The sequence below is a fragment of the Colletotrichum abscissum genome, assembly GCF_030869225.1.
Source record: "Colletotrichum abscissum strain IMI 504890 chromosome Unknown Scaffold_24.1, whole genome shotgun sequence".
Lineage (NCBI taxonomy): Eukaryota > Fungi > Ascomycota > Sordariomycetes > Glomerellales > Glomerellaceae > Colletotrichum > Colletotrichum abscissum.
The window spans coordinates 474,915-488,912 of NW_026850143.1; the positions used below are offsets into that span (position 1 = coordinate 474,915).

Genomic DNA, 13,998 nt, shown 5'->3' on the forward strand with positions numbered 1-13,998 from the left:
GAGTTCTAATAGAATTGTAGTCATGATGTTCAACTAATTGATACCGAGATTAATATTAATCTTCTTAAATTTATTATCAAAATAATCAATCGTTTTCAATAACTATAGTCGTTCTATTAATTAATATTCGTAACTAATATCAAAAACCTAACTATATAATCTAAACTTAAGAACAAACTTTAGTTATGACAATACATAACTTAATCTCATCCTTTTTAGATAATTCTTCTAGTACTATAACTCTATACCTAAATAAATAAATCTAAGGTCTACCCTAAAAGCTCACCATTAGTACATCCTTCTTCTTATCACTTTAAAATGAAATGGAGCGCGATTTATTAATATTTAATAGCTATAATATAGAACAGGTATAGACGTCGACCCGTACTTAATCTAAGCATAACTCATTAGGCTTTTACAAGTATTATATACTCATTAGTACTTTAAGCTATTAGCATAGTGTATATGCTCTTACGGAGTACTAGCCCTAGGGCGAAAAAAAATAATCAATATTTTGAATAACTTAGGTGTGTATATAGTATCCAGGTATAGTAGGAGGAAGGGAAGCTCATGAAGAGTAGCCGGGGTAGAGCCTCTGCTGACTGATGTCACTTGGCAAGCAGGTGAGACAGCGGTGCTCGGCTCTGTTACTCAAACTGCCACCAGTCAAAGTTCAACAGATAGTCGGTTCCCTCTCCAGTAAAGCTGAAGTAGAGATCATGACTACCTTCAGCGCCGGTGATAGGGCATGTCACGGTCATCCATGATTGCCATCCACCAGTGCCCGTAACAGCGCACGTGCCGATGAGGGTCCCATCAAAGCTGTCAAGGCGTATCTCAATGTGACCACCGGCGGTTGCGGATGATACATTAGCAGTAAACTTTGCCGCTCCGTTTCCGAATTCGACGCCCTTGACTTTGATGTAGTCGCCATCGTTGATGAAGCCAACAGCCATACCACCTTCGCTGCAGACTTCCACTTCAATGCCCTGAGACCAAGCAATCAATTCTGCCTCTTGTCTTTCAAAAGCGTTTACGCCCTTTCTTTGAGCCGGGCCTTCGGTAGTCATCTTCATCTCTGGGATAGATCCATTGGACAGGTAGCGAAAGCTCTCGACCGCAACAGATCGAGCAAACCCACCTCCACCTGGTAAAGCGCCGTTGTGGTAGAAGAAGTATGAGATGTCGCTGAAATCAACTACACCAGGATGGTTTGTAAAGCTGCCGCCCTCCGAGGGCATGACAATGCCTTGATAAGTCCATGGCCCTGTGATGGTAGGTCCCGTGCTGTAACGAATATCCTCCTGGCAACAAACAGCTGCATAGATCATGTAGTAGAGATCTCCTCGTTTGTAGGCCCAGGGACCTTCTTCAAAGGCTGTAGGACGCCCTGTGGTGTCATTCCGAGCGCCGAACCCAACGACCGTAAGCTCGACCTTTGTAATTTCGCCGCCGTATGAGATCATGTCTTCGTTGAGCTTGACATACCACAGATCCGGGTTGCCCCAGAACATGTAGGCTTGTCCGTCATCGTCAATGAACACGGTCGGGTCGATTTGGCCATTGGCGAGAAGAGGGCCACCGATAGCATCGACAAATGGGCCAGTGACACTGTCGCTGACACCAACGCCGATGGACATGAGCCCCTCGTGACTGGTCACCGGAACGTAGAAGTAGTACTTCCCATTCCGGCCGATGACCTGGCCGGCCCAGGCATTGGCACTGGCCCAAGAAAATGCGCTGATATTCATGGGGCTGCCATGATGTTGCCAGTTGACCATGTCCGCCGAGGAGAAGAGAAGCCACTCTCTCATGTCGAAGTTTGTTGAGCCATCCTCGTCGTGGCCAGTAAAAAGATAGACTCGGTCGTTGACAACCAGAGGAGCAGGATCCGCAGTGTAGGACGTTTGAACAATAGGGTTGTCAGCTTGAACCGTGCCGAAACTGCAAAGAAGGACCGAAGAAAGCAGCAGAGCGTGCTTCAAACACCAGCTGTGGGGATTCGTCATCATGAAGAAGTATTTTCCAGTGATGGAGTGTTTCCAGTGCGATTGTTCTCGAAAGAGTGATGGCATTCGCAAGTTGATCTGATAAACTGAAAGTAGTGTGATGTTGAGTTACGAGTCCAAAGACTATTGATATAGTATATTTCCCTGCGTAATATATACAATTTTGATTGTAACTTTTAGCATTGTCCATCGTACGACTAGAGCCTGCACGATTCTATCTGATAGAAATGTTATACCACAAGTAGATGCTGGTGTAACATAAGTATTTCTCCGTCCACCTGCACTACGCCGGGTGCGGATAAAACTTGCAATGACCAACCGCGTCAATCGGATCCTACCGTTACTGCGGGTACCACGAGGTCGCACAGATATGCGGAAGAGGCGACGGTATTGGTCTCGGCAGACCAGCAGCGAAGGGCACGCTGCAGATCTTGGGAAGCTTTTTTTCACGGAATATGCTCAAGTCTATTTCTCTACCCACTTGAACACAAAAAATACTGGACCTTGTTAATAACCGACATTAGAGGTACCCTCATGTGACCAGTTGTCACATATTTACCTGCCTTGCCCACTCCAGCCACCTCAATTGCCAGAGCTCGTCCCCTACAGTCATTGCCTCATGACGAATCGTTTCAGTCTCGGGATAGACGCCGGAAAATTGTTTACAATGCAAGGCCAGTAGCATTTCCTCCCATGTGTCTAGCCAGTTTACATGGCACATACTATGACTTGAACCCGAACGCCTTGGTAGGATGTAGAAGAAGGCCGAGTAGGTAGATCATGGGCCCGTTTAGCAAAACCTGAGCTGCAATGTAACCATGGATTCTTGTCACCCCTCTTGAGTCTCTCGATTTCGGTGAGACCATCTCGGTTTTGTCATCGGCAGCCTCAAAGGTCAATCAATGAGGCTTGGCGATGTTGTGTCTCTACCCTGCCTTGATCACCAACGAGACATTGGGGGTTGGAAATGAAATTTGATCGTGGCGTTGCAGCATCAGAGCCTTCGATGAAGGCCCTGTTTATATCATAGAAGTATTCATACTTCTGCTTCTAAGTCAAAATCACGACTGCCACATTGTTTTTCGAGGCTCAAGGGTGCGCGTAGGTGGATGTGGAGAGCCAACGCCTCTCAAAGTATTTTGCACGCTTGATTACAATCAAACCGAGTCGATTATCAAGGTGGATCCATCCATAGTTGTCGTGATCAGAGTCGCTCTCATTCTCTATTCGGTGGACGTTTGTGGGCTTCCGTAGTTGAGGTTGATATTGTTAGAGCCTAGATGTCATATTCGTAGTCCAGCTGCAAGCTCGCTGCTTCGCTTTCGCTGCCTGAACCTTGCTTCTGAAAGCAACGGAAATTTTTGTCGAGGTAATAATAGTCTCACCTTGAGGTAGGCTGAAGAGGAAACATCAAGCTCAACATTAGAGTGATTATATTATGAGGCTCGAGAATATTTCAGGTAGAGCCCGTCTCTGCAGCATCTTGTGACCGCTTGCGAGCACTGTTTTCGACCTTGATCTCAATTGTTTTAGTGATCCCTGAGGTGATAGTACAATCAATCATGCCAAAATCGCGGGTACTCCTGTCGGAGCCGTCGCTTACGTTCTCTGGCGGGAAGAGCGACGATCGGCTTGTTCCGGACTCCCTTCGAACCTGTAAATTCACCCTCTTTCCACCGCTCCATACGGAGGCGACTTGTGTACCATTGTCTCCAGCTGAAGGCAGACGCTCTTGACTTGAGTTTCGCCTATTCGCAAGCCGAAAAGAAGAATTCTCATGAGTCGTTTGCTCATGCACAAGACGGGATGCCAGGATGTCAATGCTGCAACGGAAATTAGTCCTTCAAATCAACTAAGTCAATGAACAGTAAAGCTTACAAGATCATCACCGGAAACATACACTCAAGTGTGTAAACAAATCTGTCGATCTGGCCTGCCACTGTCCGGGCTTGCTGAACTGCGGGCTGGAAAAAGTAGGTGACTGCTCTCGTGACTCCGATTAATGCCAGGATGGCAAGGCGGATCTCTGTGCTTCGCATCAAATGCTGGAAGAGAGTCGGCGCGATTGATGCCCCTTGCGATATTGACTTTGCCGCCGCAAACTTGCGCAGGAGGAAGAAAGCGCTGAGACACTCAAGCACAGCTAAGGATGAGAAGTAGCCAACATGGAGACCGTTGATGGTCGGCATTAGATCAGACTCTCCGTTCACGAGTATCTTCACCCGGGAAACCAGTATCATCATCCTGAGAACAAAGATGGCCCCTATCACTATCCAGAAAAGAGTCATGAAAATGATACGGTCGCGGCTGCGCAGAACGCGGGTGAGAATAGCATAACTGTAGAATGAAATGCCTGCTTCTTGAATCTGAAGTTAAATTAGATTGAAGTCTATCCATATGAGCCTTTACTAAAAAGAAAATGCAAACGCGGCGTACCATCCACATGACATCCGCAACACCAGACGCAACCGCCGTATTCAAGATGGGGTAGTCTGCATAGAAGCTGTAATAACATAACCCATTTGCGATAGAGCCTGCGACAGAAACAATAATGGGTATAAGTGATACGGGCGAAAAGGCCGTGATGCCAGCAATGATGAAGCCAAAAAGTGTGTTGGCCACGCCGATAGTGCTCAAGATGGCCCAGCTTGTCTCGAAGTAAACGATGGCCATCGCGGCGCCTTGGGTTGCAGGCGCATATGCAACTTCGCAGGGTCAAAGCTTTCACATTACGGCCTCCACATTTGTCTTATACACTTTTTGATGCGCGACGGGCGCAGTCAGGAACATAGAACGCCCGCTACGCCCCCCCCTTCTTACTGCAGAAAGCTGAATCTGTTACGTAGACACCATTTCCGGATCCTTCTCTTGCGCTCCAATGGTTCCCTTCCGAGCCACATCTTGGATTTGTGGCTGGCATCAGGATTCGACGCGCGCCAATGAGCATTGCGGAGGGCTTGGACTAATACCGGTTTGTGGGGTGAAAGCTGGGGTAGACATGAATGATCGCCTAGAACATGCGCCTATTTCCCCAGCTTTTGTCCGCTCAACGGCTTGATTGGTTCCCCGGTGATTGTCATCATTGCCATCACTGCAAGGTCGTATCACCACCGTTGAAGCCGGTGGGATATATCTTTCCCCGCCTGCGGCCTTCAAATGAGAATCTTTTCACGCCTTCTCTACTCGATTATACAGTCGCACAGTTGCCTGAGGCCTTGTTGACGTCCCTAAAACGTATACCATGTCCCTCCAGATCCATGCCCATGCATGTTGGATCACACGAGAGATGGTTCACGCGTGTCTGGCAGTTTTGCGCTAGACAAGTTACATACAACCTTGGAGACAGGAAGGGAATAGCGAGACCATTATACCCAGAATCTTGCAGGTTGAGTGGCAGCCAACAGAGGTTGGTCAGACGACTCTTTGACCTTTTGTGTAAGCATGGACGTCTTCTAGAAAGAGGTTTAGGCAACCGATCGAGGAATCCTTTCCCCTCCTGCGGGCACACCTTCCCAGCAAGGGTTGAGTGGCCGTCATCTTGCGTGCCTCAATACCAATGAGGGTAATGATCGTAACTTTTCAGCTTGACGGGCGCCCCGAGGGGATATTTGCCGGAGCAAGAGAAGCGGTTAATATCACATCCTTGTCTACAAGACTCTGAAACGTCAAGTTACACCTGCTTTAACCTCACAACGTAGTCGTACAGGTACGCCTCGTCTTCTGAAATTGGCGGGGTAGAGATCAAGCAATCCGAATTGGGCCGCTTCTTCCTGCATGATGCATCTTGGCCACATGTTTCCCACATGGCAATAATATCGGCACGCGATTTCCTGCAGATCCTTTTACCGGTGAGGTTCGCATAGAAGACTTTTCGAAGAAGGTTATTGCCATCGCTTACGCACCACACTCTTCCGCCATCTTCCACGAAGGCAGATACTTTAAATTGTGCTTGAGGTCAGCTCGAGCTGCGCCACTTTCCGACGGCTGTGTTTGAATACAAGACACACTCTCATCAATACATCTATGATTGACTTCTCTTCCAACAAGAAATCATCCTCACATCATACAGCATGCTGCTCTTTACAAAGCCTATGCCTCCAAAGATCAGGAAGAAGAGAGCAAGGACAGGTACGTAGTCGCACGGGTACCGAAGACGGGATGGAACATATAGCTGACAGTGTCGACATATAGGTTGCTCTAGTTGGTAGGTGATCTCATGCCTCGGCTGATTGGTAGCTGCTCACACCTTCCCAGCAAAGAAGCGAGAAAAAAGTGCTGCGAGCGGAAGCCTCGATGCACACGCTGCACTGAGAGAGGGTTGGAGTGCATCTACAACCCTGTCGAGCCACGTCGCAGCAAACATGCCAACGGGATAGCCTCGAAGACTCCCCGTAGTGTTTCTCCAACGCAACACTTTAAATCGAGACGATCTTTAGAGACTGTCTCGGATGGCGGCTTCACTGAACCTCCAAGGGATGCTCACTCTACATCAAGTCACTCACCCCCTGAGACACCAGAATGGGCCAGCTTCAGCCAATTCGACTTCTGTGACAAGCCAGTTGATCAGCTCGCAAATTTTGATCGAGAGAGCGATTCACTGAGTAGCTCACGGTTCGACTTTGTCCCGCTTAACGCAGAGTTATCCCAGTCCAGCACCATCGACATCGCGTCTCTGCTGTCTGGCCTCGAAATACCGCAACCGTCATTCTCAAACCTTACAGACTGCGCCCACGAAAGGAAACTCATTCATCATTTCTCTAGTGTTCTTTCCCATTTGATCGTCTTCACGGAAGAGCCAGACAATCTTTTTCAGGGTTTCATTCTGCCTCTATGCTCCGATAACTCGCCCGTCCTGCACGCCATGTGTGCCTTCGCCAAGGGACATCTTGAGTATATGGGCGTGCAAGACTCCAAGCATTCTTCAAACTACAGAGTTCTTGCTGCTGAGGGTGTTTTTCAACTTGTGCAGCAGAACTGCCGACAGGAAGAGGTTTTGGCGGCAACCATGCTGCTCGTGTACTACGAATCCGTGAGCATTTTTCCCTCAACAGTCCTTCATGGAAAGATCAATGCTAACTAGTAAAAGCTCACCTTAACAGGAGCAACCAATATGGTTCTTGAGCACCTGAGAAGTGCCTTCCTTGTGCTGAGTTCGATTCCGATGTCCAAGAAGACACGCAGTATCTTGTTTCTTGAAAAGGTACGTGTGCTGACTTCCAAGGTCTCTCTGGAGCCAAGACTAATTTAACGAAAAGGCTTTCCAATTTTACGACGTGATCACTGCCCTTTCTCTAGGACGTAGTCCAGTCTCTACTGTACCTGCAACCGAGCATGTCTACTCCATGGCATCACCTTCGTCCAAGTCGGCTCAAAACGGCCCCGTTGATCCACTTCTCGGTATGACTGGCAATCTGTGGCCAGTTCTTTACCGTCTCAGCACTCTCAAATCCCTGAAAGGGGACTTGGACGGCGCAGTCTCCAACAACCAACCAGCCAAAGCCGCCGTTCTTCTGATGGAGTACGAATCCACGGTCAAAGCAGTCCAAAAGGCTCTCCAAGATTGGGCACCTCCAGTGCAGTCAGACGAGGACTTTGAGCCCTTTTGTGATTCAGATTCCCAGGGTGCGTTCCGCGCCATGGTCCACAACTCCATGGCATATCGTCACGGTGCTTTGGTATACCTTAACCGGTCGATCCACGACCACCCAGTCGACCATCCTGCGGTTCAGGAAAACTGCCATCTTACCCTAGAGAACTGCGTTGCGGTCATCGCATCTGGTGGACCGGTCAATGCACTCCTCTGGCCTTTGTTCGTAGCAGCCTGCGAAGCTATCACGGATCAGGACCGGGGCCTCGCAAGGTACGCCTTCATTGAAATCGAACGTAGGCAGGGCATGATCAATATCGAGAGAGCTCGTGCAGTTGTCCTTCATCAGTGGGCTGCTGCGACGTCGGGAAACCCCAACGGCGGCTGCAATACGGGCGCTGAAGCGTGGAGGGAGGTTGCCGGGAGTATGGGAATGACAATTATTTTCGGTTAGATCGGGTACTTAAAAGGGGGCACAAGGATACAGGAGACTCGTTTCTTTTCATAATTACCTGTTTGTAGACACCATAATCACTAGACCCTAATTTGTACTCAGACGCCATAGGCATAGCTAATTCAACGGACACTATGAAAGAACTGCACACGGCTCTTGGGCACAAATGCTTAGCCTAGATATTGTTGATGATTGCTCTCCACAGTCGTGACCCAATTGAGCGGCACCCGTGCAACCCCGGTCCGGGCCTTTGTGGGTCGATACCGTAGCGGGACTTGGGACCGGGCCGCACACTAGATCCCGTTAGCCACGGACGGCCCTTCTGTGTTTGCCTGCAAAGCTGGACCAAGGAGTGAAGAAGATCGGGGAATTTTCCTGCCATCCAACCTACTTGGTCCTGAGCTCTCAACGCCAGAAATTGACTAATGCGTCTTCTTAACAGGGCAACCTAGGCGCCCGAAATGTCTCGGCGCTTAGCCACCCCCATTGATCTGCCTCTTGACCAACCCCTGTAATCCAATGGCGTACGTCTAACCTGAGATGAGTCTCCACTACAACGTCAAGGCAACATCGTGCAGGCCTCCGATTCACACCCTCTCGACTCGTCTAACGGCCCGCGCCTAGTGCGGGTGGTGGTATGATCCGCCTCTCATAGACGAGCGCATACGCTCGTTGGCTTTGAAGCCTCGCCATGATTGGTTTGTCTTTCCCAGAAATGGTCCATTTTCATGCGGTCACGAGGTGTTCAAGTGGCCTTCTTGGGCCCCTCTTGAAAGGGCTTGAAGGTATGTATGACGAGCGCAGTCCCAACCTTTTTTAGACGCAGGTGACCGTTGTCCTACTCTTGCTGCTCAATCTGTGGTGCAACCAGGCAAAGATGGACAATGAAAGGCCTGTCCGGCTTCTCTCTTTGGGTAAGTTTTCCAGTTCATACCAGTTATCCCTATGATTATCGACTAATATACGCGCCATGATAGATGGCGGGGGTATCCGCGGGCTCTCCTCCATCTTGATTCTGAAAGATTTGATGCGTCATGTGAATCAAGATCGTGATCCCAATAGCCAGCTTCAACCTTGGCAAGTCTTCGATCTCATCGGGGGTACAAGTACTGGCGGGTGAGCATAGAGTCTGCACCTATCTAGATGACTCAGAATCGTGCAGTCTGACGGGTGTTTCCCATAGCATTATTGCTATAATGCTAGGATGTCTTCGCATGACGGTCGACGAATGTGAAGAGGCGTACATTCGTCTTGCAAAAACAATTTTCAAGCCGAAGCGATGGAAATACAACGCCTTCAGCCGTGGTGTCGACTTCTTCTCCGCTAGTGAACGCTACGATTCATCCAAGTTGGAAAGTGTTGTCAAAGAAATCATCAAAGCGCGGACGGGCAGCGACAAGACACCCCTCAGTAACTTTACTGAGGACGGTTTCGGCAAGGTGTAAGAGGATGCGAGACTCACACCCGCCGAGAGCTTGAGCTGACAATGGAAAAGGTTCGTTACCACGGTCCAGACAGATGACAATGAGCTGCTTTTGCTGCGCTCGTATGAAACGAGGCAAGAAATCGACAAACACTCCAAACAGTTTCAGCTGTGGGAAGCCCTCCGCGCCACATCAGCTGCCACAACGTACTTTAAAGAATACCGTCGTGGCAATGCCGGTTATCTAGACGGAGCATTGAAAAGCAACAACCCCATTTTCCAAGTCCGTCAAGAAGCTCGAGACCAGTGGCCGGATAGGGAGGCTTTCTTAATCAGTATCGGGACGGGCACCAAGCCGTCGGTTCCTCTCAGGGGGAACCTTATACACCTAGCGAGAACACTGACCAAGCTAGTCACTGAAACCGAGGAAACCTGGAATCGGTTCAGGGGGTCACATAAGGAAATGTTGAAAGACAGTCTCCTATTTCGCTACAGCGTCCCCGAACTTGGAGGCGTGGACCTGGGAAACCACAAGTTGATGGGCATGGTCCGCACGAATACGGAACGCCATCTACGAGAAGCAGCAACAGAGAAATACGTCACAGCATGTGCCAAGAAGATGATGGAAATTGAGTCTGGTGAATTCGTGACTCTGCGCATGGGGAAATCCAGAGCCCTGCGTTTGGAAGATCTCTCAGAGCAGGAGAAAGGCGAGTAATTATGTCGGCCCTTCTGTGCGTTGGATGATGAGATTGCGGACGCTGATTCAATCGCAGACTGCTTGCGAAGTCTTCATGCAACCAGTGGAGATTACGAAAGCCAGAGGCTTGGTATCGACAAACCCGTCCCTGGAACCTGTAAATGGTTCCTTCGACATCCAAAATTTGTCAACTGGGAACGAGGTTCTGCCTCTTCTCTTCTCTGGGTGACGGCGAATCCTGGATGTGGCAAATCAGTCCTATCCAGCTTCCTTGTAGACACGCTAAATGATGAGAGCAGCCGGCCCATCGTCTGTTCGTTCTTCTTCAAAGCTGGCATCGATAGTCGCCGATCTTCGCACCAAGCTCTCTGCGTCCTCTTGCATCAACTATTCGTCGCTGCCCCGAACCTAGTACAGGCAGCGATGGAAGATTACTGCAGCAAGGACATCCTCTCTTTCACCAAAGACGTCGAAGCACTCTGGGCTATTCTCTGCGAAGCCGTGAGTCGCCTCAGCAAGCGCAAAGTCATATGTATCATCGACGCCCTGGATGAATGCTCAGATCAGTCGAGGAATCGTTTCATCAGTCAGCTCGTCACCGCAATCTCAGCCAACGGTTCCCTGAGTTCTGTCGGCAATCTGAAATTCCTCGTCACGAGCCGACCATGGCCCAGCATAGAGAGCCGCTTCCGCAACTTGCTCTCCATTCGACTTCGGGGGGAAGATGAGTCGCCGGCGCTCTCTGCTGATGTGGAGAAAATGATTGAGCATCGAGTGCGAGAGCTCAAGAAATCCTCATTTCTGTCCACAGAAGCCAGCTCTCTGGTCGCCAAGATCCTGACTGAGGGAGCCGATAGGACGTTTCTCTGGGTTTCTTTGGTTTTTGATGCCATTGAACGGCTTCAGTCACGAAAACTCAGCTCGATTGAACGGTCATTGGAGTCGTTACCGGGCGACCTAGATCAGCTCTACGAGAGCGCCTTAGCAGCATTCGTCGACCCCAAAGCGTCTTACAAGCTGTTAAGTATGGTGCTGGCTGCCAAGCGTCCACTAAAGCTCGATGAGCTGAATGTGGCCCTCAGTTTCGAAGAAAACACGATCTCGCTCGAGGCTTTGAGCAGGGAGCTCGAGCCCAATGCTGAGCACACCATCAAAGAACTGGGGGGGTTCTTCATTCGGATTATGGACTCAACTGTCTTTCTGGTCCACCAAACGGCGCGAGATTTCCTTCTTTCTCGTGGAACAAACCTCGTTGAAAAGCAACCGATCCACAGAGTCGACCTTGAACTGGCCAATTTCAGCCTAGCGAGAACTTGCATCGGCTTCATTCAGCTCGAGGGCTTGCCCGTAAGGCCGCAGCGTCCCATGACAGAAGAAGAACGCGTAAAGTCAAACGAGATTCTGTTAGCCAATTTACCAGGCTGGGCGAAAAGCTTTTATGTCTACGCCTCGACGGAGTGGGCGTCACACCTTGGGGGCGACGAAGTTTTCAAATCTACGTCTGATATACATGATGCTGTCCGTTCTATCTGCGACTCTTCTAAACCATACTTCAGTGCTTGGTGGTACTTGTATGTCGATGGAAAGTTCTTTGCCGGTAGTGGAAAGCAACATCCCCATTTCGGTGATTGCGCCGGTCGTTGTTTTGCTCATTGGTCCACGTTGAAAGGCTCTCCGGCTGCTACGCGAGGTTTGTTGGAGTCGGGAACGAGCGTCGCAGGAGAGCTGGATGCATATGGATGCGACCTCCTTTATCACTGTGCGTCCCGTAGAGATGAGCAAGCTCATTGGATTCTTGAGAATACCGATCATGCAACATTACATCTGCTCAATTTTCTGGAGCGCACAGTTTCAGAAGAAAACTGGAAGGTGTTCCAGCAACTTCTCCATACGCAAGTACAAATCAAGTTGCCAGAGCATGAAGCACGAGCGAGATATTATTCTCTCACTGTAACCGCTCTCAGACGACCCAAGTTCCTGGAACCTCTCCTGAACAGAGGCCTAACCATCTGTGGCAAGGAGTTTTTGGAAGCTGCGGAAAAAGGATGCCATGAATCCTTGGCACTTCTGATCGACCGCAGGCCCCAGGCAGTTGAAGATTTGCCACGGGTTCTCAAAGAAGTGTTGGTTCGGGCGACAGAACTGGGCTACCCGCGTTGCCGAACGGTGGTTTTGAGACATCTTTCTTCCGACGCCGCCATCGGCCTTGACTTGTCTGCGGGTTTGATAGAAGCTTCCTATCGGGGTGATCGCTGCAGCATTCGTGAGCTAGGTGCCATGGGGGCCTTGGACCAGGGCAAGGGTCTTGCCTTCAGCTGCGCCCTAGGAGACTCAGAAACTGCAGCGGCGTTCATCAATAGCATAGCGTACCCCCGCGAGGTTCTGGTAGAAGGTTTATCGACATACTACGACAGCAACATGGGATCTGAGTTGAAAGAATCCTGCTTGAAAACCTTAAGAAACGTTGTGGCTTCCCGGGGCAAGCTCTTTGAAGGATTCAGACTTTTTCCGATCTTTGGTTTCTCCTTCGAAGACGCCACACAACTTCTCGAACTACTTTCGGCCAGAGGAATTTTTATTTCCCGTCGGCGGTTTGTCGAGGCGACAGCAATAGTGGTTGCAATGGACGACCGGTTCAGCTACTGGCTGGCACAAGCCGCTAGCAAACTTCAGAACGACCCTACTTTAGCAGCCAAGGACTTTTTCCTGCTGGCATGTTTCTGGGGTAAGCCCTCTCTAGTTCAGTTGGGGGTTTCTGGAGCTGTCGATATCAATAAGCAAGATGGCTCTGGAATTACTCCTCTCATGGCAGCAACAGCATCCGGTAGTCTAGAGGTTGTGAGACTGCTTTTGGAGAAGGGTGCTAATCCAGACCAGCGATGCAAGGCACTAGTACCACAGCGAGGCACCATGTCAGATATCGAATGGGAGTTGGCCAGCCTGTGTATTCATTTTGCGAGAGGGCTCGGCATCGCATGTATGGAGGGCAGTCCTCGCTCTCTCGCTAGGCAGATGGGCCAGGTAGAGATCGAGGAAGTATTGAACGATGTTGGATGAGTTATGCAGTCAAGGTTGTGTCCCTCCAGTGTTGGACTGGGAGACTTGAAAGTTGAAAAGATTCGACAGGGATTCCCAATGTGACTTTGTGGGTTTGATTGTGATCCGAGGCTCTGGAGTCCGTTGGATGTTTGTCGTCACTGCGCCGTACGATGCGACTTGTCATGCAGGAGTAGGGCGTTGCACGGTTGGATCTGCAGAGGGACCCGGTAGCAGCAAGGATTATTCAGCCTCAGAAGAGGGCACCGCTGAATTATTTGGGGGCGATAGGTCACCGAGTAATCGCCGTTCTCTCAGAATGGAAGCCCGAGCTTGGGTTAATCAGCAAGGTATTGGGCCAAAAGAAACAATTCGTAATTAAAGCCCTATCGGTGTTTGAAGGCAATCTGGCAGGTGCATCATGAAATCATCACGGGTAGCGACAGCCGAGCTGACTGCCACGCGACGGCCGAGCCGTTACCTCCTCGCCTTAGGTATTACCTACAGCAGGGGAAGAAAATGGAAGGGACAGCGAGCGACCCGAAGGGGTACCGTACCGACAGGAAACAGACCCGAGTCAGTACTTGTGATTGTATGGGAACTACTACGTAAACACAAGTATATACGTATCGGGTGCCCCGCGGATGAACGCAACTCGCGTCATCGATCCCCTGTACCCCTGACAAATCAAGAAGGAAATTTACTAGCAGCGTCCATGTCACTACCTACCATGCTACTACCGCACCTTACCGGTAACGCGCATTCCACACAACTGGGAAGCACCAAATC

The 13,998-nt window shown here is 49.8% G+C and overlaps 4 protein-coding genes across 4 annotated transcripts; 2 read left to right on the plus strand and 2 right to left on the minus strand.

Annotated features, from left to right (window-relative positions):
- Positions 1-647: 647 nt before the first annotated feature.
- CABS01_09832 (uncharacterized protein) lies at positions 648-2,009 on the minus strand (the record flags this gene model as incomplete). The annotated part of the gene is made up of 1 exon (XM_060543188.1): positions 648-2,009. The coding sequence occupies one exon, from the start codon at positions 2,007-2,009 to the stop codon at positions 648-650; it is 1,362 nt and encodes a 453-aa protein (XP_060399886.1).
- Positions 2,010-3,465: 1,456 nt separating this feature from the next.
- On the minus strand, positions 3,466-4,682 carry CABS01_09833 (uncharacterized protein; the record flags this gene model as incomplete). The annotated part of the gene is made up of 3 exons (XM_060543189.1): positions 3,466-3,832; positions 3,888-4,375; positions 4,446-4,682. 3 exons carry the CDS (start codon positions 4,680-4,682, stop codon positions 3,466-3,468), a joined length of 1,092 nt encoding a protein of 363 aa, XP_060399887.1.
- A 1,375-nt stretch (positions 4,683-6,057) lies between these two features.
- On the plus strand, positions 6,058-8,050 carry CABS01_09834 (uncharacterized protein; the record flags this gene model as incomplete). Its single annotated transcript, XM_060543190.1, has 4 exons — positions 6,058-6,153; positions 6,211-7,038; positions 7,096-7,209; positions 7,265-8,050. Coding segments are annotated over 4 exons (1,824 nt in total), but the record flags the coding sequence as incomplete, so codon positions are not given.
- Positions 8,051-8,927: 877 nt separating this feature from the next.
- On the plus strand, positions 8,928-13,230 carry CABS01_09835 (ankyrin repeat protein; the record flags this gene model as incomplete). The annotated part of the gene is made up of 5 exons (XM_060543191.1): positions 8,928-8,964; positions 9,028-9,166; positions 9,234-9,491; positions 9,546-10,187; positions 10,278-13,230. 5 exons carry the CDS (start codon positions 8,928-8,930, stop codon positions 13,228-13,230), a joined length of 4,029 nt encoding a protein of 1,342 aa, XP_060399889.1.
- Positions 13,231-13,998: the final 768 nt, after the last annotated feature.